Below are 24,447 nucleotides of genomic sequence, written 5' to 3' on the forward strand. Positions count from 1 at the left end.
TTACAATCCATTCATTTCCTACCGCTCATGTTCATGGTTGCAGGTGGCTGGAGCCAATCACAGCTGTCCTCCAGGACACACCAAGTTTTTATTGGATAATGCATAACCTGCACTGGTCGCTGTATGGCTCTCACAGAATTACATTGTAAAATCTGTGGTGTTCATGGCTCTCAGCCAAAAAGGTTACCGACCCCTGTTCCAGGAGGAAATGTGAAGATCTCATTGTACCTTATGACAAAGACTTGTTACAGTATGCTATGTTCCAAACTCCCTGAGGCAGTTAGTTTATGAGAAAACTAAAATGTTAATTGTTCAGATGACTTGCCAAAGGCCTCAAGGCTAACACAAAACCAGATTATATTCTTGGCCTATCCCAAAATCCTGACATAGCTGCTTTTTGACAAAGCTGGCTGTCACACCAGTTTTATAAAAGGAGACTTTTGAGTATCTCCTGTGTAATATGCACCTAGAGATAAAAAGATGAAAAAGACACTGCCCCAGAATTATGTGATTTTAATTCATTCCACAGGTTAAATTGGATCATTTCCAAAGCTTTTTAAGTGATGTTTTTCCATATCATTTACCAGTGAATATATATGCCTTAATTGGTTTGACCAGGAGAGATTTTGGTACTCTGTGGATCTGTTTTGTGTCTTTGGTTATGGTGATCACGATAAGTTGTTAATAAAGGAACAAGTTATCTTGAACTCACAAATTTATGGTTGAAATAGAATAAAAAAGTGCACCATTCATTATTGATAATGGAAAACTACCTTACATATTTGCTTTTGATAGTGGGTCAGTATTATATAGTACCAGCAGGTTTACTGAGTTATACTTTAATAATTTATTTTTTTAGTAAATATTAAACATTTACTAAGCATCTCCTCCTTGCCAGACCTGAGGATAAAAATAAGTGTTGCCTTAATGGAGTTTATTTTAGTAAGGGTGAGAGAAAAAATAGAAAATAAACATTGCAAATATGGGAAGGCTTTAGAAAAGACAATTTCAACTGTGCCCTGATGGAGGAGGAGGTGGTGTTGTCGTTTACTTGTTGGACACATAGTGGCATTTTCTGTACAGTGTACTGTTGGGGAAGTACAGGTGGATTGGTAGTTAGAGCCAGTTAGATTGGGTTAGTGATAAGGTTGAAGAATAGGGATATAACCTTTGACCAACAGGTGCTAGGGAATCTTTTTTTTTTCTTTTTATTGGGTTAAGTAATATGGTTCGCCAAACCATACAGGTTTCAAGAGTACAACTCAATAGCAACACCTATATACACATCATGCGCCCCCACTCCAAGCAGTGTTTTTCCACTCCAGTTTCCCCTCCCCTCTTCCCTCTTGTTGTTGTAACCCTGTTGTCTGTATATATGTGTTATGTATATGTTTTCCTTCTAATCCCTTCACCTTCTTTTATCTAGTCCCCTTACCCCGTTTCCCTCTGACAGTGTCCATCTGTTCCATGTGTCCATGCCTCTGTTTCTGTTTTGTTGCTCAGTTTATTGTATTCATTAGATTTCACATATAAGCGAGATCATATGATATGTGTCTTTCTCTGACTGGTTTATTTCACTTTAGCATAATAATCTTCAGGTTCATCCATGTTGTTGCAAAAGATACGATTTCCTTCTTTACGGCTGTTTAGTATTCCATTGTCTAAATGTATCACAGTTTTTTATCTGCGCATCCACTGATGGACACTTGGGCTGTTTCCAGATAGGGAATTTTTAAAAGGTTTTATCCAGGGGAATTAGAAGTACTTCCTCTAAAAAACAGTAATTTAGTGATCCAAAAGTGTTCTGAACATAGACAGAGTAATATTTGATAGACAGTAGCCCTACACAGCAATTAAAAATATTTTATTGAAGCCCTCAGAAACTTTTAAAAAGTAAAAATGACTATTCATATAACCAACCTTTATTATTTTTTTGTTTTTGTATTTCTTATCGAAGTATAATTGATATAACCTTAATTTCAAATGTATAACAGATTCAGTATTTCTATATGTTGTGAAATAATCACAGTAAGTAAGTCTAGTATCTTCTACTTTTAAGGTTGGGGGAATAGAGATGCAAGGATATATAAAATACAGCCCTATCTATGTTTAAGAAATTCAGAGTTCAGCAGGAGAGAGAACACAATTATAATGCAGTGTGGAATCTGACTCATAAGAGGCATAAAAATGTCAGGTCCTAGCCACGTAGGATTCTGAGACAAGAGAATACAAAATTCAAATAAAAAATAGTACTCAAATAGACATTAAACTGCAACCAATTTAACAATCAGTGTAATCTTAACATTTATAGTTCTCACCTATCTATTAACCCTTACTTCATACATTGCCTTCCCTCCTTCTTAACTCTTTTGAGTGAAATTTTTGGTTTGACCACCATACTGCTACCTTTAAGTTTTCCATACATGCTACACAATTAAAAACTCTGTTACATGCCCTATCTTTTGAGATGCTGCTTGCATTATAAATGCTGAAATTCATCCACTTAAAATTCTGTTGCTGAGGTTCATCTGTATTGTATGTTGACCAAGTTTTCTGATTGCTGCATGACATTCTGTTTTGCAGAAATGCCAGTCTGTCCATTTTCCTGTTGGTGGATGTGGAGGTTGCTTCCAGGGTTATGCTCTTTTGCTGTTGTGAAGAAGGCGGCTGCTTATGTTCATACCTCCCGGCGTACATAGGCAAGAGTTTTTCTTGGATTTATACCTAGAAGTGGACAGTCTAGGTTGTTGAGTATGTGTGAAAAGGATATGTGAATTTCAACTGCCATACTGTTTGTTTTCAAAGGTTCTGCCCATCCTCCAGTGTTCAGTAAGCCTTAGCCAGGTGTCCTTAGGACTCTTTGTTATTTTAAACCTTCATTCAGTACTTTGGGACACTTCGACATTATTATTGGAGTCCATTCTTTAGCACTCTTAGAAAAGAATACCTTTTGGGCATCCTGTAGTCTAAACTGCATATATAGAATACTAATTTATACTGAAGCACGTTCTGTAGAGTACAGCCATCTTCTCAAACTATGCATCAGTCACATGAGGGTCTGTTCAAACACTGATTTCTGGATTTCACCCTGAGTTTCTGAATCTGTAGATCTGAAGTGGGACTTGAGAATTTGAACAGGTTCCTTGGTGCTGCTGATGCTGCTGGTCCTGGAACCAAAATTTGAGAACTGTAACCAGTGATTGAATTTGAGCTAAACATTGAAAAATTATTATAGAAAGATGACTATACACTATTACAGAACAGATTCATGAATAATGTTTAGTTTCTTTGTTGTCTTCATTGCCTGTATGTAGTAGATTTTGTTACCTGTTGCTTAATTATTTTAGGAATGAAATACCGATAAATGGTAATTGTTTTTTATTTTATTTGGACTTCTTAGCTCACTTTCAACTTCACAAAGTAAGCTAGGTTTAAAAACAGCGCTTCTCTTTTTGTTAGTAATCTTCATGTAAGAGTATGATTGCTCTGCGCTGGACGGATTTGGGATTGGTATACTGTCTGTAAATTGTCACGCTCTCAATTCACGCACCTTTCTACTTCTCTAAGCTGGCACCAGTCTAGACTCGATCAAAAGCTCTTCTAAGTTGCAGCATGGCTAAAGTGTTGATTCTCGTTTATCATAGTAGCATGCTTCACACTAATGTGTCACTGAACTTCGTTGACATTCGTTCCACAGACTTGATTGGGTTCCTACCGTAGGTCAATTACCATATTCATAATAAATCAGGGTACACACAGGATGATGCTGGGCCTGCCGACCAGAAGCTCAGTTTAAGTGGAGAGGGGTTTCATTACAGTTAGATCTGTACTGTAACAGGGTTAACTGTATGCAGAGTGTTCTGGAAGAACAAAGAGAAGAGAATGGTAGTTTGGGAAAAGCTTGGTAATTTGGGCTCTGTATTCACTAGATTAAAAAAAAAAAATTTTTTTATGTTTGAATTTAAATTTTTGTCTGCTTTTCTACAGTTCACATTCCAGTCACTCAATTGGAATAGTTAGTGTCTGGTTGTAACTAGTCTCAAGGTGAGATAGTAGAGAAGCAAGTAGCTGCGTGTGTGTACAGTTTAAACAAGCAGCTCACAAATTGTGTATTCCCTCCTCTCCTACATTAGAGCCAGGAGGGGGTAATAATTAAATGTGCTGGACTAGTATGGTTTGAATCTTGGCTTTGTCACATTCTAGCTGTGTCACTTGCCCAAGAACACTGTGGGCCTCAGTATCCTCATCTGTGTGTAGTAGGGGGTAATGTTTTTGTATGCTTTAACTTTACTTGTTCCAAGTAAATGGCTTATGTATAGTAGATTGTTTTTATTGTTAAAGTTAAGTGGAATCTTATTAGATAAACAAGTGATTGTGAAGACTGTGTACATTGTTTTAAAAATATGAAGAAGTTTTGATATAAATAGTTATACCTGATTCCATTTTAGGTCCCTTGAGAAATGTGAAAATCATGGGTGATAGAACTGAAAATTCTTTAAAGATCATCTAGTTTGACCTCCTAATTTTACAGATGTGGAAACTGAAAACCAGAGCAGTTATGACCTGTTCACAGTTGCTCAGTAAATGATAAAAGCCGCACTGAGAACCACAGCCCCTGACACTCGGTCTGGCACACTTTCAGTACCCTGTACAGCTTCCTGCAGTGACAGTGCCCTGTAAACTAAGTGTAATTGAAGAGCCCAGATCAAAAAAGATGAAAACATTAGCAATAAAAAGTCAGTCCATAAAGAATTACCACGTGGTGCAACATGGATTCTAAGTACATACCTGTATATCTTCATGAGCTGCTCTCTTGAAGCAGTGAAATGCACGTGATACAGAATTGATAGATTAAGAGTATCTTTTATAAAAAAATCTTAATAGTTATTAATCAGGCCTGACCTGTGGTGGCACAGTGGATAAAGCGTCGACCTGGAATGCTGAAGTCTTCAGTTCAAAACCCTGGGCTTGCCTGGTCAAGGCACATATGGGAGTTAATGCTTCCTGCTCCTCTTCCCCTTCTCTTTCCCCTCTCAAAAATGAATAAATAAAATCTTTTAAAAAATAGTTATAAATTAAATTGCCCCCACTCTTTCCTCCTACTGAATTTTGAGTATAGTTGATCTAGAGCGAGAGGCTACCTTTGCTACATTGACTAGTACGCTGGATCTTTGCTCTTCACAACAGGGGGGAAATCTGCCTCTCTGATGAACTAGGTCCCCACAGACACTCTGACATAGCAGGGTATGAGTGTGAAGACCGCATCGTCCTTACTTACATGCGTAAGTACATGCGATAGGTGTTAGCCATGTGATTGATTGGTGCAGAGTTTATCATTCGTCTGAGTAGATTTTCTACTGAAGGGCAGGGTGCTACTTTCTGGGATTGAGGTGGGAGTACTTTCACACATTTTATTTCATTAACTCTGCGTGAACCCACTGCCTCTAAAAGTTTTACAAAATACTACATGCCTCTAAAACACTCCAGCTCTATAAAGGTGTGTTATTGAAGGAAAGAAAGCCCTAGCCAACCACTCACTACTCCCACCCATCCCATTCCCCAGAATTGTCATTGGTGACAGTTTGTAACTTTTCCAGTCCTTTATTCTTAAATGTATTTAGTTTGATTTAGCAAAAAATAATGATTATGCTATTCTCGTTATCCATAATTTTTTCCGTGCTATACATCCATTTCTATCCCACTTTAATAATCCGAGACTACCTCTTCTGGCTGTACCATATGTATTGGGTTTTAACTGTTTCTCTGTGGACGGGTATTTTGATTGTCTCCAGTTTCTTGCCATCACAAGTAATGCTGCTGTCGACCATATCCTTGTATGTCATTCCTTCTCACTTATGTGATTGAATATGCGGTGATAGGTGCCTAGAAGTACAGTTGATCAGTGGAAATACTTATGCATTTCAAATTTTTGTATACTGTGAGATTGCCATCTAAAACTACAAACTACTGACCTCTAGTAATGTCCTATTTCCTTCACATAATCATATAATTGATGATATGAATAACTGAACATTTGTGTGATTTCTAACCAGGTTTTGACCAACAGGACTTCTCATGTTAAGGTACTGTAGGTTAACTGATTAATCTGGAAATAAGTATTATACTTTTTATTACCCATGCTTTTCTGCCATTAGTTTTGGTGTTTGAGAATGGTGCTAATTATCCCCATTGCCTCTGCTTATCACTGTTATATCCTTTTAAAAACATGTATTTTTTTCTCATTATATGAAAGCCATATTCATTTATAGAAAGTTTGGAAGATGCAGAAAGTAGAGATTATCTATAAAGTCCTCATTGAGTGACAGTGCATGAAGGAGGGGTGAAGGCTAGCCTGGCCCCGCCCTCTTCTGCTTCCAGGCCCAGCTTATCTTCAGTGTTTCCTGTTCTTTTATCTTTAAGGAGCAGACTTTGTACTGTACATATATACTCATGTACTTTTCTTAGACCAAATAAGATCATGTTAGATCTTACTTAACAAAATATTGTGGAACTCTTTCCAAATCAGTAAAAATATCTAATAATAGCTGAGATTTTTGAGCACTTACTATGTACTCAAGACCTTTATATGCATAAACTTATTTTCAATTATTAAATACATTTTTAATTTAACTTTATTATTTACCACATTTCAGTGCTTTGAGGCCAAGACTGTTTTTACTCTCTGTTCGCAGATGAGGAAAATGAAGTACAGAGATTTACGTTCAGGTCCACTTACCTTGTAAGTGCTGGAACTGGGGTTTGAAGCCAGGGGGTCCGCCTTCAGGTCTGTGCGTTTAGTCAGCACAGCGTACTGTTTCCCACTCTGCTGCAGTGATTGGTGTAAGGAATTTAATGTAACTCCCTACCCACTAAAGTACTAATTTGCTAATGGCAAATTCTGGCTTAGAGCTTCACTGAGATTGTATCCCTCAACTGAAAGAGATACATATGAAATATTTTACCATAATTTGTGTCTTCACACTATTTGTGCAGTTTTTGTCCAGTTGGGAGATTTGACTTAACTAGCGGTGGTAGGAGATACTGCTTCCATTGCAGCTGCAACTCAGGATGATTGTTAAAGAACGGGCTCTGGACTCTGGAATGAGGAATGTGTCTGAGTCTGGCACTTGCCAGATCGAGGACCCGGGGCAAATTTCCTAGCCCCTCTGTTCCTCAATTCCCTTAGCTGTCAAAAAGAAATAATGTAATAAGGTGGTTGTAAGGATTGACCTCATAATGTGCAGAGCATTTAGAACAGCACCTACTACTGCATGTGTGTTGAATCAGTCCCTTGTGTATACTGGGCTTAGCTTTTTACCCTTTACCTTGTTTTTTACAGCCACCTACAAAGTAGATAGTATCACTATTTTCCAGGGCAGGAAACTGGCTCAGAGAGATTTGGTCAGGGTCAGACCCCAAATCCCTGACCCAGGCCTATGAGGCTTGTTGTTTGCACTGGACTTTCCAAATGTGAATCCTGCTCAGAGCTGCAAACCCAGCAAGGGGGAAGGTGATTAAGGGATACCAGATTTTCAGTTCCAACCATTCAGATATATTAAAACTTATGAAGAGTTTATTTCTGTGGAAAATAGCTATATTATTAAATTACTCCAGTCAGGTGAAATGATTTAGATTATAAATTTGTAAAAAGTAGATTTTCTAGAGATTGAGTTTTTATTTTGTTTCTATTCTGATATGCATATCAAGTATGCTGATAACTAAATTCTCAAGATTCATGACTGACTTTGTAAAAGAGGACTAATGTTTAAAGACTTAGTTTTAACAATTTTATTTTTTTAACCCAACAATTTGGTAGCTCTGACTTTGTGAGATTTCAGCAAAGACTTTAGTTTGCTATTTGTGAAACTCCTGTGCAATATTGAGAAGCCTAGATGGTGTGATGATACCACATTCCTGTATAATGAAAAACTATTATTTTCTGACACTTGATTGAAGTTTGTTTTAGAATTCTGATTAGGTAGGCAATTGTGCCTTCTCAAGTCTAAATTCCAAGAGAACTTGAAAAGAATACTTAAAATAGCGTACAGTGTGAAGGAAATCTTGTAATTGTGACACTAATGTTTCTGCTGAGCCCTCTTTCAGCGGGCAGGTATGTTAGGAGAGATCTGGGGGGTGAAGAGTAATACTTTCCTCTAAGAGATTCACATCCTTTCCATCTTTTCCATTGCTGTTTCCTTTATTCACTTTCGCTTGCTGGAATGAACAGGTTAGTTTATCATCAGTTATTGACTTGATTATTCATAGATTATGCCATCTATTGAGATGAGTGGGGAGAATCCAGAAATGTAAAGTATGTGGTATTTAAAAACTATCTGGGAAAGATAAAATGAGCTAGTAAGTGTGTGGAGTTTGATGGAGTATGTAGAAGGGATGATGGTGGTTGAGCTGGCCTTTGAAGAAGCATTAGTTTGGGGGTGGTGAAAGAAGAAAGCATAAGTGGACCACACAGGCTGGGAGAGAGCACATATGGAGAGAGTGGGCTATATGTGGGACTCAATTCATTTTATAAGCATTTACTGAGCACCTGCTATGTCTCAGAAACTGTTGAATACAAAGATGAATGCATTTCCTATCCCTATAAAAGTTCACAAACTAATGAGGGAGGCATTCAACTATAATAATGGAGAGTGATTAGTTATAGTACTGGGTAATATTGTTATAGACCTAAATATGTAGTTGCTTTTGTAGTTTATGGTATCACTTTAGTTATGTTTCAGCAAGAGACATGTAAATATGGGCAGGGATCCAGACATGTATACAGGGGTGGGCAAAAGTAGGCTTTCAGTTGATACAGAAAATAATGCAATAATTAATAAATAATTTAAAAATAAACTTCATGTGCTCATGACTGTAAACCTACTTTTGCCCACCCTGTATGTGTGTGTATGTATGTGTGTATATATATATATATATATATTTTTAAAACTTTTATTAGTTATCTATTGCTGTGTAATAAATTACTCTAAAATCTAGCAGATATGAACAATAAGCATTTTTCTCCCAATTTCTGTCGATCAGGAATCTAGGTGTGGCTTACCTGGGTGCCTGTCTCAAGGTTCCTCACTAGGCTGATTTCAAGGTGTTGGCCAAGGTTGCAGTCATCTCAAAGCTTGAATTGGGGTGAAAAAAAAAAAAAAAAAGAATTGGGGTGGGTCTACTTTCAGACTCACTCTTAAGGCTCTTAGCACGCCTTAGGCACTCATTGGCTTTTGACTAGAGACATCAGTTCCTTGACACATTGGCCCTTCATGGAGCTACTCACAACATGACAGCTCGCTTTCCCCAGAAAGAGAGATCCAAGGATAGCAAGTGAGAACCGACTCCAAATGGAGGCCACGGCCCTTTTATAATCTAAATTTGGAAGTGACATCTCATCAGTTTAGTTCTGCTGTATTCTATTTGTTAGGAACTAATCACTAAATCTACCGAATCATTGAGGGCCATCCCAGAGTCTGTCTCTTCCAAAATTCTGCAAATGATTGATATATATAGAAAATCCAAGTCTATGGGTAGAAGAAAGAAGAACCAGCCAAGGAACTTTTCTGATGAGGCGTGTGTGTGTGTGTGTGTGTGTGTGTGTGTGTGTGTGTGTAATTAATCCGAACCACGAATGTTTTTGCTAAAGATCTATAAAGTTACTTTTGATGTTTTCTTAATACACTGCTCACAAAAATTAGGGGATATTTCAAAATTAATATGAAGCAATAAAATACCCCTTAATTTTTGTGAGCTATATATATACTGTTTTATAGGGTAAAATGAGTTACTCCAACCTCATTAAACTTTCTGTGTAACTGATCTCATTTCTGGGAATTGTTTTTGCCTTTTCAAAGCAAAGTGTGTATAAATGAGAGACGCTATTGTTTGTGGTATAGCAGAGAAGTTTGTAAGTGTGCCTGAATTTTAAGTAAGAGAAAAGTTTCTTTAAATGGTATGCTCTGAATGGAATAATTAAAGTAAATTATGGGAACTCAGTCTTTTAAAAAAACTTAGCATAAACCTTTTTTTTTTTTTAATTCCACTTTGAAGATAGGTGGATAGATTGATTGATTGGAGTGTACAGTGTTGAAAGGTTGAGTAGTGATAAAGTGAAAAGAGCACGGTTTTGAAGACAGATATATATGTCCAGGCTTCACAGCCAATTAGAAATGTGACTTCAGGTAATGCTGTTGACTTTCCTGAGCTCAAGTTTCCTGTCTATAATATAGATAAATATATATGAAAGAAATTCTTTGACATGAAAAATGATAGATTTATGAAACGTAGTAAAATCTTTATTTTTATTCAGAAAGGGTACAGTCATATTAAGTTTAAATGTCTCACTGCTTCTCAGTTTTATCAGGGTTCTAACCTAGAAAGTGCTACTAGATAATTCTTACATTTTGCAAAGCCATGTTACCCAGAACAAACCAGAGTACCCTTTCTTATTTTACACCTGAGGTATATGGCATGGTATTTGGGACCCAGAGCAACATAGAGGAAACTAAAGTAGTTGTTGAGAAATAGTAAGATATTACATATTTTTCTGCAATGATTGCCGTTTTACTGCAATCAGTAAGATTTTCTGTTATGAAGGCTTATTGAAATGTACATTGAGAATACTTGGGATAAGGAAGTTTATTAAATGCGAACGTTGTACATGTTATCCACCAGTAAGAAACAAAACTGTCTCTCTGAATAGGAGAAAGAATTCTTTTTCTTTTTTTTTCATTTTAAATAGATCAGTTATTTAAGTAAGTTCTTTGTAAGGAATTTAGAACACCAGTTTGTCAGGGTAAATCCCATTTGTGAGAGCAAACACAGCAGAGGTAGCACTGGCACTGGAGCATTGAGGTTTTTGGCAGAATTTGCAAAACCACGGCTTTTTGATCAAACTTGCGCTGCTCTGCAATCTTGTATTTTTCTCTGTGGCGAAGATCTCACCCTCCTGGTGTCTGGCTTGTGCAGCTTCTTTCTGAAGTGAGCATTAGTGAGCTGTTTGGGGATTTGCACACCACTGATAACAGTTTTGGTGGCGATGACACAATTCTGGTGTGTTCTGTGCAGAGGAACTTGATTAAGGGACAGAGGTCCAGTCACAAGTAGCAAGCCACTGCTCCCGTGCTTCAGGAAGACCACCCTTGTGCCTCTGTGCCTCCTGTGAGGGTGATTGGAACGGTCCCGGGAGTGACTGGCTGCAGTTTTCTCACGGGCCAGTTGAAGAGCTCCCAGCCCTGGCTCAGCAGCTCCCGAGGCACTTCTTCAAGTGGAATGAGACCTAGGCATTCTGTGAAAACCACACGGCTCCCACCATTCTTGTTGCCACTGTCTGGTTTTGTGACAGTCAAAAGAACTTGCTCCTCTTTCTTTTCTACTCTGTATTTAACTGCTATGGATATACATCGCTGACTAGGAATATCTGCCTGTTCCTCTGACAAGGTTTTGGCTGCAGTGGGGCTGCCTCTTCTTAGGCATCTTGGCCTTGCAGTTACCCTTCTTAACCTTGCCTTCAGCATCAACCTTCTTGGCTTCAGTTTTCTCCTTAGTGTCAGTTTCTCAGTATTTTTACCAACCATCTTGCAAGGTGGGAAAGAGAAGAGAAAGAATTCTTACTTATGGCCTGGCTGGTGGCACAGTGGATAAAATGTAGTCCTGGAGCACCGTGGTCACCAGCTTGAGCCTGAGGTCACTGGCTAAATCCTGGGGTTGCTGATTCTAGGGTCATCAGCTTGATCACGGGGGTGCTGTCTCAACCACAAGGTCACCAATTTGAGCCCCAGTCAGAGCTTGACCTTAAGGGCACCAGCTCAACTCCAGGAAGGAGGTTGCTGGTTTCAGCCCTGGTCAGGGTACATAATGAGAAGCGATCAATAGCACAACTAAGTGGGACAAGTTGATGCTTCTCTCTCTCTCTTGCCCCTCTTTCTTTCCCTTCCTCTCAAAAAAAATAAATTCTTACTTACGAAGTACTTACAGGTTTTTATTTGCTTTAATACATTTCAAGATTGTTCCCTAAAAATCTTAGATGAATGAAATATATTTACAAGATGTTTAAATACTTTAAGCTTCAGTTTTTGTTAAGAAAATTCACTTTTGATTTTTACTTATCTTGGAAGCAAAGCAGCTGTCCTAAGCATTGGTATATAGAAAGAATTGGGGATTACAGATTACTTGAACCAAAACACTGTTTTCCTTTCTTCTATAGTGAAACTATAGTAACAATGCTAGCATAACCAAATTTGTTCTTATATGACTTGTCATGGATGATCATGTCTGCTATTTAATGGTTTACTATGACTTGGTTAATATATACTAACATGTGTTACATATGTACACATACAGATACGTGACATGGAACTTCATTTGGGTCCTCGCACCAGATCTTAACAGAGTTCCCCTTGGCCGCTCCGAAGCTTTCAAGTTGATATAAACCTGTGATGGTGTTAGATTTATGCAAATCAGAGACACTTTTACCTTTTTTATTTTGCTTTTGAAATTATTATAGACTTATTTTAATGTTTTCATAAAAAGTACTTTGTAGTCTTTAACATTGAAGTTTTGAAGTTTTAGCTGTGATTGAGCTAGAATAGAATACTCTGCTTAAATTATTCTCTTGGTTTTGGTATATGTATTAAGAGTATTAAGTCCTTTTTTTGATAAATTGGTTTTATCACAAGCCTTGTAGTATATAATTAGTTGTATCATTTAACAGAAGAGGACATGGAAACTTCTAGATTGTGTGAAATCATAAAATGTTAGTAAGTTCTGGTTTTCATTGTGAACATTTAACAAGACCGGAATATTTAGCAGTTGTTTCTTAGTTAATAGGACAAGCAACAAATACTGTCTAAACCTGTGAACACTGGAGAGCTAAAATTCACAGAGAAAGTATAACTGACTTAAATTTATAATTATAAAGAATAGATATGCAATGGACACGTTTTAGTGTTTGATGATCTTTCTATATGAGGAGAAAAGACACTTAGGGGACTGTATGTCTTGTTTTCAAATATCTAGAATGGGGGAAAAAGGACTTGGAAAGGTGCCATGTCTGTTTTTTTCTGATCTTGTCCATCCCTCCTTCTTAATGATAATAAAATTAACCCACTGCCTAATGAGTTTTTTTAATAAGGTTATCTGTCTTCAGATCTTCTAAGGATTTTTTTTTTTTCTCAGAGACAGAGAGAGAGTCAGAGGGATGACAGGGACAGACAGACAGGAACAGAGAGAGATGAGAAGCATCAATCATCAGTTTTTCATTGCGAGACCTTAGTTGTTCATTGATTGCTTTCTCATATGTGCCTTGACCGTGGGCCTTCAGCAGACCGAGTAACCCCTTGCTTGAGCCAGCGACCTTGAGTCCAAGCTGGTGAGCTTTGCTTAAACCAGATGAGCCCGCGCTCAAGCTGGCGACCTCGGGGTCTCGAAACTGGGTCCTCTGCATCCCAGTCCGACGCTCTATCCACTGCACCACCGCCTGGTCAGGCAGATCTTCTAAGGATTTATGCTCAGTTTTTATTAAGAACAACAGTGCATTTTGTTATGAGTTTTAGAATCCTGTTATTTAAACAGTTAGATCTGCATCTTTTTTGTTTTTAATTGAGGGGCAGGAGGCAGAGATACAGACTCCTGCTTGCTCCCCAATGAGGATCCACCCGGCAAGCCACCTATGGAGCAGTGCTCTGCCTATCTCAGGCCGTTACTCCATTGCTTGGCAACTGAGCCATTTTCGTGCCTGAGGCGAGGCAAAGGCCATGGTGCTATCCTCAGCGCCTGGGACCAACTTGCTGGATGAGCCATGGCTGTGGGAGGGGCGATTGAGAAAGAGAAGAGGGAGAGGTGGAGAAGCAGATGGTTGCTTCTCCTGTGTGCTCTGACTGGGAATCGAACCTGGGATTTCCACATGCTGGCTAAAGCTCTACCACTTGAGCCAACCAGCCAGGGCCCAGATCTGCATCTTGATAACAACTGATATGAATCAACTCCATATGCCAGGTGGTTTATGTGCATGATCTCACTTAATTCCCAGGGGAAACTGAAATAAGAGCCATAATAATGGCAATTTTACCAGTGAGAAAACTCAAGCTTAGATACTTAAATAACGTATTCAACATGGAGCTGGGTTAGAGTGGATGGGTTTATTGTCCCTTGGACTGTGTTTTGCTTGTGGCTCCTATCTCTAAAAGCCAAAAGTAAAATCATTGTTTGTCTTGATGCAAACTCAACCTTCATCTTGCTCATCCTGTTGTTGGAGACACCCACTTAAGGACAGTGGGAATTACAAAAGGAGTAGGAAAATGGTAAAAGGTCAGCACCGGACTGGATGACCTTCTGTGTATATGTGTATGTTGCATTATACATGGGATACACACATAGTATTATTTGCATCAGTATAACTAGCATTCTGCTGTATGATGTAGGAATCATCTGAGCTCTTTTTTACCTATATAATCCTGAAGGTTCTGTGTCCAGAACACATTTCTAATTTATCCACCTGTCTGTGCTGCCACTGTTAGAACTTTAGTGTAGCACTGGTCTTGCCTGAACTGTGGCTTCTTTCTGCCTGAACTGTGGCTTCTTTCTGCCTCCACTATTGCTCACTTATGATCTACTCAGGGGTCAGAGTAGTCAGAGATCTTTTTTTTTTAAGCCTAAAGGAGATCATGTTGCTTTCTTGCTGAAACTGCTTCAATAGCATTTTATTACAATTGAGAAAAAGTTCAACTGGCTGTCATCTATCCTTGCTTACTGTGCTTCAAATGTACTGATCTGTGTTTTCGCACTTACAAAGTTCATTTTCATCGTGGATCTTTGTACTTACTTTTTCCACTACTTGGGCTTTTCTGGTCATTGATTATCTTGTGGCTGACCCTTTATCATTTAGGTCTGAGTTCAAATGTCAGCATCTCAGTGCAGCCTTGACTAATCTGGATACCCTCACCCTCCATACACTATGTTAGGGGTTTTATTTTCTTTATGGTTCTTATCACCCTCCTATTGTTATGTTAATTTAAGTTATTCCTCACTTGTCTGTTTCTATCCCTACCAGAATGTGAACTTCTTGTGCCTAGAATAGAGTATCTAGATAGCGCATAGTAGCACAATTAAAAATCTATTGGATGAGTGAAAAATTTCATCTCACTTTAACATTGTATTGGGAATATTTCCCCTTAGTCTTACATATTCAAAACAGGGTTGTGAACGCGTGATCCACAGTCGAGATCTGACCTAAAGACACATTTTTATTTGGCTTACTAATATGTTTTGTTGTTTGAGGTATAACTTATATTGAGTCAAATTTACAGATTTTAAGTGTACAATTTGATGAACCACACTAATGTGTATACCAGGGGTCCCCAAACTATGGCCCGCGGGCCGCATGTGGCCCCCTGAGGCCATTTATCCGGCCCCCGCCGCACTTCCGGAAGGGGCAACTCTTTCATTGGTGGTCAGTGAGAGGAGCATAGTTCTCATTGAAATACTGGTCAGTTTGTTGATTTAAATTTACTTGTTCTTTATTTTAAATATTGGATTTGTTCCTATTTTGTTTTTTTACTTTAAAATAAGATATGTGCAGTGTGCATAGGGATTTGTTCATAGTTTTTTTTATAGTCTGGCCCTCCAATGGTCTGAGGAACAGTGAACTGGCCCCCTGTCTAAAAAGTTTGGGGACCCCTGGTGTATACCTATGTAACCACCTTGCAATCAAGATATAGAAGGCTTTCTCATATTCCTCTCCCAGTCACTCCCTCTTTCCACAGGCTAATTTGTATAGTTAATCTTGCTTTATTGGCTTCTAATTTTAAAGATTGGGAGATTTCACACAAAATCCAGAATTCCAACTTTTTTAAAAGGGGAAAGATGTAGCAACACAGGACCTGCTTTCCCTTTGGCCACAATTTGTTGTAGCTGACAAGCGTCTATCTAAAATGTTGGCACATGTTTTCCTGTGTAGTTCCATCTTCACCTGTCCTCCTCCTATCCCTGACCTTGAAATCAGTTTCCAGTTGCCAGTTATAGTTTCATTGTACTTTTTAAGATGGGGAAATACTTTTATCTTCAGTTATTTCTATAGAAATGGAAACATGAATGGCAGACTAAAAAGGTTGTTTCTTAATCTACTTCATGCACATTTCTTGCCATCCTGATTCTGCTTGGTTATGTTGAAGGTTGCAGTGTTCTGTTGCATAAATGTGTCACTTATTTAAATAATCTCCTACTGTGGAACATAGGTTATTTCTGTTCTTTTTATATTGTAAAGAACAATAGGTGAATCTTTGTACAAATTGTCATTTTATTAGGATTAAATTTTAGATAATTTTTTTTTTTTAAGAATTTTGAGATATACTGCCAAATTGCTTGGTAGTAGCCTAAGTTGATATAATCTTTCTGGAGAGCAGTTTATGGGAGCATTCGTTTCTCTATATCTGTGTCAACACTGGGAATTGTAATTAAAAAGAAACATGTTGCCTGACCAGGCGGTGGCGCAGTGGATAGAGCGTCGGACTGGTATGCGTAAGACCCAGATTTGAGACCCCGAGGTCGCCAGCTTGAGCGCAGGCTCATCTGGCTTGAGGAAAAAAAAAAAAAAGCAAAAGCTCACCAGCTTGGACCTAAGGTCGCTGGCTCGAGCAAGGGGTTACTCAGTCTGCTGAAGGCCCACGGTCAAGGCACATATGAGAAAGCAATCAATGAACAACTAAGGCATTACAACGAAAAACTGATGACTGATGCTTCTCATCTCTCTCCATTCCTGTCTGCCCCTATCTATCCCTCTCTCTGTCTCTATAAAAAAAAGAAATGTGTTGTTAATATAGTTTACAAAAATAAAAATGGAAATGCTGGCCAAGAATTTTTTACCTTTTTATCAATAGTATATAAATAAAAATTATACATTACTTTAAAGGATATAGTATAGAAATAATTTATTACTTAACAATCATTTTCCTTGGATATATATTGTGAGTTAAATTATGTTCCATGTACTTTGTATATTAAATAATGTACATGCCTTCGTATAATTGGAGAAACCTGTAACTTTGATCTCTACACATGCACACACACTTACACGTGCACAATACACAGTAATTATTGAGTTGTGCCATGTTGTATGTCAGTGTACATGAGAGTAAATGATGCAAAAATCCTTCTATTTTGAGCACATAGAACTAATTCTTACACATTGGTTTTATATTTGCTTTCCTATTTTTAATTAGATGCTGTTATTCTGTGATTTGCTTTTTCAGGAGATGCCTACATAGAGGAGGGACAGCGGCTGGACTAGTGTTGCGCTGCTGACCCGGTTTCTCAGGTACCCTGGCCCTGGAGACTGCTATGGGAGATTGGATGACTGTCACAGATCCAGGTCTGTCTGCAGGTAACTCAGTTTCAGATCCTTGTAAACTAAAGCAGTAATTTTAAAGGTGATTCCAATGAAACTAAAAATAACTACCACAAATATTGAAAATGTGACTAGTAGGAGACACAAGTTATTGTAAAATGTCTGATTCCCATCTTCAGTGTTATGGAGCACTAAGGAATAGACCATAATTAGTGGGGGTAAATGCTGTGGATGGGTGATAGATTACCTGATTGTTACTATTTTTTTTTTATCATGTTCCTTCTTATATGTATCAAAACTCATACTGCACCATGAGTTCTGGGTTGCAAAAGAGGATTTATTTTTTGCACCTGTATGTAGTCTTTGCCCACAAATCAAACAAAGACAAACACAGGTGCTATGATTGTTACTATTTTTGAGGAAGTTTTTATGCATTTGAAATAAATTCATTGGCTACTTTAATACATTTCTCTGATATATTTCTTTAATCACATAAACTTTGAGCACATGGACAAGTGATTTTTGTCTGTTATTTTCGTAACTGGAAAGCACTGTAAATTAAGGTTGCATGCTGTAGCTTACCATGCCTAGTAGGAGCACCACTAATATATAGTTGTATCTTTTGGAAAATGTATTTAGTTTCCATACAAAAACCAACTTTGAAAATACATAATAATATTTGGCCCTGGCTGGTTGGCTTAGTGGTAGAGCGTCGGCCTGGCGTGCAGAAGTCCCGGGTTCGATTCCCAGCCAGGGCACACAGGAGAAGCGCCCATCTGCTTCTCCACCCCTCCCCCTCTCCTTCCTCTCTGTCTCTCTCTTCCCCTCCCGCAGCCAAGGCTCCACTGGAGCAAAGATGGCCCGGGAGCTGGGGATGGCTCCTCGGCCTCTGCCCCAGGCACTAGAGTGGCTCTGGTCGCAACAGAGCGACGCCCCGGAGGGGCAGAGCATCGCCCCCTGGTGGGCAGAGCGTCGCCCCCTAGTGGGCATGCCAGGTGGATCCCGGTTGGGCGCATGCGGGAGTCTGTCTGACTGTCTCTCCCCGTTTCCCGCTTCAGAAAAATACAGAAAGAAAAAAAAAAAAATTCGTATAATTCAAAATATTTGGTAATGAAGATTATGTTAACATTGCATGCATTTTATAAATTATATAAGTGCTTTTTTTCTTTCAGAAAGCAAATATCTCTCTCAATATACCTCAGAAACAAAGATGTCTCCATCAAGTTTATACTCACAGCAAGTGCTATGTTCTTCAATTCCTTTATCAAAAAATGTGCACAGTTTTTTCAGTGCCTTCTGCACAGAAGAGAATATTGAACAAAGTATTTCATATCTTGATCAGGTAACATAGATTTTTGTTTTTTTAAGAAGCTATTGTATATAAATCATGTTCTGTAATAGAACATAATAAAGTTATAAGAACACTTGTCATGACCAGTATATTGTTGAGTATTGGTCCAGGACTTGTATTAGATTTGTGGAGATCCCTTGGTGACCACTTGTCTAGATACGAGGTAAACGTTTTTATTTAGATGAGGTCGCCTCCACCCCTCTGGCACCTCACCCTCATTTCACTGAGCTAGAAACTGAGAGCCTTGTTCTGACTGATTGCAGAGCAGAACCGAAGAGTCCAGTTCTCTCAATTCTTCATCCTTTGAGATATTTACTATTTTTGTAACTATCTCAGGATAGTTTTAGTTCTTTCTTAGAAAAGACTTTTGTTTTTCTTTTACTAAGTTGTCTGGTAACCAACTTTCAGGAAACTTTTCTCCTACCAGGAATTGACTACTTTCGGTTTTCCTTCATTATATGAAGACTCCAAAGGTAAAGAGACAAAGAGAAAATTAAATATAGTTGCTGTTTTAAATTGTATGAATGAGCTACTTATACTTCAGCGGAAGAACCTGCTAGCTCAGGAAAATGTGGAAACACAAAATCTGAAACTGGGAAGTGATATGGACCATCTACAGAACTGCTATGCAAAACTTAAGGTAGAAGTTGCATGTCAATTGGAATTTCAGTCCCATTACGTAATTTGATAACTATAAATTTTCATTAGCTTTATCAAATTGAATTTATTTTTTTAGTTTTTTTTAAATGCGTAAGTAAAAGTGAACTTAAAACACTTATAAAGTGTTTTATTGAGTGGGACATTTGAAACCATGTTAACACAATCATTTAAAAATTAAAATTAAAGTGAACTTAAAGTAATTTGTGTAGATCTTTCGTATTGCTTTGTGATATCTATATTGACAACATTGATTTTATGAACTGTTTAGTGACTTGTTGAATCTGTAGAAAGTTAATTAGGAAATATTTATATCAGAGGAAAATAAATAAGGATTCCCTTGCCCCATTCAGTTGTGCTTAACAAAGTAGCTGTTTAACTTACACCGAAATCTTATCGTGAGAAGCTGTATCACTTAATTTCAAGAAAGATATTATAGAAGATACCTATGCCAAAGTTGCTAGAAAGTTTAACAATGGAAGCAGGCCAGATAACTCCTAACTCTTAGAGTCTGGTGCTCTAGAGAAGACCATAGAAGAGGGCTATTGCAAACTTGCTTATTTGTTCTCCAAAGGAAATGTTTTTCACAGGGCCATTGACCTGCTACCTTAAACTATACAACATTTATTGCTGGATTCGGCTTTGCTTTTGTTCTTTCCTTTCTTTTATGTTTTCTTTTTATCTAGTTCCTTTTCATCTATTTGAGGAGAGGGAAGAAGGCGGTCAAAGTCACAGTATGGTAGGGACTTATATTATGAAGAGTGTAATAGAATCAATCCAAGGCAAAATTTTTTTCTAAAGATACTATTCTATTTTGGGTTTTCTTACATGTGAAAATAAAAGCTTTTGAATCTGCACACTCCCAGAGAACCAGCTTCCTTTTAGTTTTTCAGCTGTTGGTCTATGCCTCTCTACTTATTTTTCTTCTATTATAGCCTCTCCCCCCTCCCGCTTGACCATCCCACTCCAAGAACAGATAATAATTAAAAAAAACAAAACAAACACTTAGTATCCTGAATCTCTGAACTCTGTTAGGAAGTAATAGGATCTCTGTATGTAATACGTATTTGCAAATCCTTTAGTAGGGAATGTAAGGTAAAGAAGTGGCCTGCAGTTGGCCCATATGTGAACAGGGGGAGCGTTTTGGTAATTGATTTAGAGAAGTATCTTAGCTCCTCAGTAACACCTGCCCCTACCAGCCCGTCATTGCCTAATGCTATTTTATATTGTCTTCTAGCTCATGCACATAATAACAGTATGTTTTCTTTTTAATATTTTTATGTTTTGTACATCCATTATGCCTAGGAGATAGAGATTATTCAACTCTGTATCTTGGCAGATTGGGGAGCTCTGGTAGGCTGGATAAGGTGGATGGTATTCTCCAGGCTTTATTAAAAGACTGCAAATTGTGGATATTACTTTAGTCTTAATCAGAGAGACTCATAGACATTCTTATGAATTAGACTGACCCAGAGTTGTAAACCCTAGTCTTAAGGTTTAAAACTTTTTATATTTGGGTACCATTGGCCAAGTGTCTTATAAATAGCTACTAATGATATTGGTGATTTGGGACTCTTGAACCTTTCCTCTAAGAAGTGGTCATTTATTAGGATTTTGCATAGCATGGAGTATTTTACAAAATACCTTCTAATTTAGAATTTGACCTAGGTCAAAATCAGATATTCTGAGTCAACTGTGGACAGAAATGTATGTTCAGTGGAAAAAGTTGCTAATCTGTCCTTGAAGAGTTTCTAGATAGCATATGCTTCATTCAATTTGTTGAGCAAAATTTGATGTATTCTTGGTACTGGTTTCAAAGATGAGTGGAACCTAGTCCCTGCTTGCTAGGAGATTATAGTCCAGTGGAAGGATACACACTGAATCATAATTACTTGCTTCACTAATTGTTCTTGGTGTTTGCTAGTGTTTAGAAAAGACATTCTAGGCAGAGCATATAACCTGTGTAGAAGCATGGAGGCATGAGAGAACATTTTACTCAGAGAATAGCATATAGCTGTGTAGGAGCTGAAGTATATGGTGCATGAGTGGTAAGTGGTGAGGCCGGGATCCAGGCCCCTGATGATACAAAAGGCATTGTGCAGACACCTGAGGGACTGCGGAATGTAAACAGGAGGAAGGTATCATGTACATATTAATCTGGCTATGGAGTGGAGAAATTATAAGGGGGAGGTGTGGATTTGTATTTGGAATGAAAAGAGGGGGGCTCAGGAAAACCTGATGTAAAGGACAGCTGTTAGCAGGCCGTAGCAGTCACCAGACCAGGGAGGGTTTGGACTTGAATGAAGGTAGTGCCAGTGGAGATAGAGTGAGATATAAGGGCAACTTAGGGGGGTAGAATGGGTAGAATTTTATGAAAAATCATTTGGGGAACAAGAGTCATGAATTTAAGATACCATTCAAGTCTCTGACTTGAGTTTGCTGAGGATGGTGGTACAATCCTCTAAGATAAGAAATGCAGGAGGGCAGAGGACAAATTTACAGGGTTGGTGATGAGTTCAGGTAGAGTGTTGATAATCACTCTGGGTCAGGGGTCCCCAAAACTTTTTACACAGGGGGCCAGTTCACTGTCCCTCAGACCTTTGGAGGGCCGCCACATACAGTGCTCCTCTCACTGACCACCAGTGAAAGAGGTGCCCCTTCCGGAAGTGTGGGGGGGCAGATAAATGGCCTCAGGGGGCTGTAGTTTGGGGACACCTGCTAATCTCTTACTTGATGGATGTATTGTAGGGCATGTCAGCGGACCCAGAGGCTTCAAGTCCAGTCATGCAAAATGGTCTGGCATGATAGGAAGTTTTAAACAAGAAGATGCCAGAATTTTTGACAACCTTTGAATTATCCAAGTTATAGTCCTAAATTGTCTGTATCTTTTTGGGATCCATTGTTATAAAGATTGTGCAAATCATTGTGTCTGTTATGACGTAACTTAAGTGGCTTTTATATTTAAAAAAGATAAAGAATATTTAAAAAATGCTGCAGTGACTTCATGCAGAACTTAGCGCAGTTTCTCCAGAAATGTGCAGAATGAATTGGAAGTCTTCATCTCATCCCATACTGATTCTAGCATCACTCCGTTTCTCCCTGGGGGGAAAACCTTCAGAGTTGACCACCTGCGAGGGGGAGGGGTGTTGCGCTGTAGTCCCGTCCTTTCTGGCCTGAAGTGCTCCACTTTGCTTGGTCAGTCTTCAGACTTAGCTTTGAGTCACTTTTGGCTCTTTCTCAAAGTGTGCGACAGAAGTGTTAAAAAATATTAAAAAGAAGTTTTAAAATATTCAGTGGTGATGTCACTCGAATAAGTGAAGAGCCTTTCAGGGAATCCACATTGAAGCTCTTGAATATACATAAACATTTTGTAAGTAAATTAAATAAAATTTGATATTTAAATAAATTGTATAACTTTATAGTATTGAGCTTCAGAAGTGCTTTAAAAATACTTTGTGTACCTCCAAACTTCAATTTTAGCTTGTTTTTACGAATGTTTTAAGAATTCACTTGCTCTGAATCTTATGTTAATTTTAATCAAAAGTGCATATGAATGTTTTAGGAGCAACTGGAAACCTCCAGGAGAGAAATGATTGGGCTTCAGGAAAGAGACAGACAGCTTCAGTGCAAGAACAGGAATTTGCATCAGTTACTGAAAAATGAGAAAGATGAGGTGAGTTGTCAGTTATTGCAGATTAAGTTTAAGTGACTTTCTATAAATATATAATTTGAGGTGGCCATAAGAGCTACTTTACTTTAAACAAGAAAGACCAATTTATTCACCCTGTGTCAAATTGTATTGTAGACTTCTGTGTATAGCATTGTATCATATTTGCTGAGGTCAGGAACCTCCCACACCCCCTGCGAGCGGATCCATTGGCTTAGTGTGACCGGCAGTCCAGGCTCTGCAGCTAGCGCCCCTACCAAATCTCCTGAGGGCACATGCACTGTCACTTGTCAAGCACAGGGGTGCTTCAGTGCAGACCGTTCACTCTCTGCCTACCCATACTTAATATCTGCCCCATCTTCAGTGTTGACATCGTTCATCCAATCAAGCAGTCATTTGATTAACTGAGCACGAGAGTTATTGTTTAAAAAAAACAATTCACATTAAAAAATCTCATTTCTGAGGCTAAAAGTATCATACTTCAAATCTCATTTCTGCTTTAGTGGTTACTTAGTATTTGGGCCTATAGCTTTGGTTTTTTAGTATTTGGACCTATAAAGTTGATGAATTTAAATTATTTTTTAATTTATGTAAGAAGAAACGATTATGTCGTAATTGTTCTGCAGTTTGATCCTTGACCATGTGATAGCTGTAAAAATATTATAATTTCAGTGTTGTACATGTTGTTTTAACTGTAATTAAAGACTGTTAGCAGACAAATTTCTTTACAGACCTTGTAGTTATTTAGATAGGTTTATTTTCCTATATTTAGTTATTAATATAGTGATTAAGTGGCTAATATCATAACTTTATTAGAATTGCCTAAGAAGCCACTAGTACATGGTAAGTAGTAGATATTCAGAAAATGTTTGAAGAGAATGTTGATTTCTATACAGTGTGGCGTGCTTTTTTTAATAATCATTTAATCTTGGGAAAATGGAAAAAAAAAAAAGAAAGAAAATGTTTGAACCAGATGCTGCTATTTGTACTTAACTCTAATTTGAGAACTATGTGTGGTTGGAGAAGAATGAACCTGGTCACCTACAGCCATGTACCATGGCTAATTTGCCTTGTCACAGATTGATAAGGAATAAAGTGATTCAAGTCATTCATTTAAGGAAGTCACTGCAAATGATCAGGTGAATTCTACTTGTTTCAGATGAAGGTTTAATCACTTACATACTTCCATAAAGTTTCGGCTTTGAAGTTAACAGGAGTCTCGACATAGGTGGGAAAGTGTAGAAAAGCGATTTCCAATTGCTGCTCTGCAGCAGGCGCATTGATGCGCTGCAGGTTTTAAAACATGTATTACCTAGGCCCCGGCCGGTAGAGCGTCGGCCTGGCATGCAGGAGTCCTGGGTTTGATTCCCGGCCAGGGCACACAGGAGAAGTGCCCACCTGCTTCTCCACCCTTCCCCCTCTCCTTCCTCT

At 38.2% G+C, this 24,447-nt stretch overlaps 1 protein-coding gene, 1 non-coding gene and 1 pseudogene across 9 annotated transcripts in view; 1 reads left to right on the plus strand and 2 right to left on the minus strand.

Moving 5' to 3' along the window:
* Positions 1-24,447, plus strand: part of SSX2IP (SSX family member 2 interacting protein) — a 45,867-nt gene that overhangs the window by 2,508 nt on the left and 18,912 nt on the right. For 4 of the 8 annotated variants that reach the window (XM_066268776.1, XM_066268781.1, XM_066268784.1 and 1 more), the window contains exons 2-6: positions 2,584-2,699; positions 17,247-17,377; positions 18,514-18,683; positions 19,120-19,332; positions 22,912-23,022. In XM_066268776.1, the coding sequence (XP_066124873.1) occupies positions 17,335-17,377; positions 18,514-18,683; positions 19,120-19,332; positions 22,912-23,022 (537 nt within the window). In that variant the 5' untranslated portion in view covers positions 2,584-2,699; positions 17,247-17,334. The remainder of the gene's footprint in view (positions 1-2,583; positions 2,700-17,246; positions 17,378-18,513; positions 18,684-19,119; positions 19,333-22,911; positions 23,023-24,447) is intronic. The other 4 variants (XM_066268778.1, XM_066268780.1, XM_066268782.1 and 1 more) reach the window with 3 other exon arrangements.
* LOC136329989 (large ribosomal subunit protein eL6 pseudogene) lies at positions 10,775-14,802 on the minus strand (annotated as a pseudogene).
* On the minus strand, positions 17,614-17,740 carry LOC136332426 (small nucleolar RNA SNORA40). The gene has a single exon (XR_010730690.1). It is a non-coding gene; the product is annotated as a small nucleolar RNA SNORA40 (small nucleolar RNA).

This window comes from Saccopteryx bilineata, chromosome 3 (genome assembly GCF_036850765.1).
Source record: "Saccopteryx bilineata isolate mSacBil1 chromosome 3, mSacBil1_pri_phased_curated, whole genome shotgun sequence".
Taxonomy (NCBI): domain Eukaryota; kingdom Metazoa; phylum Chordata; class Mammalia; order Chiroptera; family Emballonuridae; genus Saccopteryx; species Saccopteryx bilineata.